We start from the raw sequence: 580 nt of genomic DNA, 5'->3' as shown, positions 1-580 counted from the left end.
GCGGGGCCGGTGCCAATCTAGTCGACTCCATCCATCGATCGAGAGGACGTGTCCGGGCGAGGCGAGGGGCAGGCGACGCGCGAGTAGAGGGGCGCGTGCACACAACGAAGGCGCTCTCAAAAAAAAGAATTCACGCGCCACCCGGGTAGCTCCTGCGCGCTCTTGGCCCTCTCCTGGGCGCTTGTCCTGGCCATCGCCCTCAGCCATGGCGATCGACGTGCCTGCGAGCGCGAGTGTCGTACGCGTGAGGCTCGTCCTCACCGTGGCTCGCACCGGCGTCAGTGCGGGTAGTCGGCCGTCCGCGAGCTCTGATTGCGACGAGTGCGTCTATTGCCTCGACAAGCCGCGGCTCGGTGGACCCGGCATCAAGCGTCAAAAGTGTGTGCTCAAGGGGAGACCGAAGGCGCAAGTGCGGCTCCAGGTGTGTTCACGAAATGCCCAATCACACACGCAGCTCAGCAGCAGCAGAGCTCTTTTGGCATTGCGCTAGGTCTACTCGGCAGCCGCGCGCATGCGCACGCACGACGCCGACTCAGACGCAGTGCTCGCGCTGCCGGCCAAGCGGCGTCGTTTTGCGAAG

General features: G+C 65.2%; 1 protein-coding gene across 1 annotated transcript; it reads left to right on the top strand.

Moving 5' to 3' along the window:
• Positions 1-205: 205 nt before the first annotated feature.
• On the top strand, positions 206-566 carry EMIHUDRAFT_260211 (hypothetical protein; the record flags this gene model as incomplete). The annotated part of the gene is made up of 2 exons (XM_005792620.1): positions 206-409; positions 491-566. Coding segments are annotated over 2 exons (280 nt in total), but the record flags the coding sequence as incomplete, so codon positions are not given.
• Positions 567-580: the final 14 nt, after the last annotated feature.

This window comes from Emiliania huxleyi (genome assembly GCF_000372725.1).
Source record: "Emiliania huxleyi CCMP1516 unplaced genomic scaffold EMIHUscaffold_10617, whole genome shotgun sequence".
Classification (NCBI taxonomy): Eukaryota; Haptophyta; order Isochrysidales; family Noelaerhabdaceae; genus Emiliania; species Emiliania huxleyi.
Note: the sequence above shows the minus strand (reverse complement) of the source record. Positions and strands in the feature narration are given on the sequence as shown.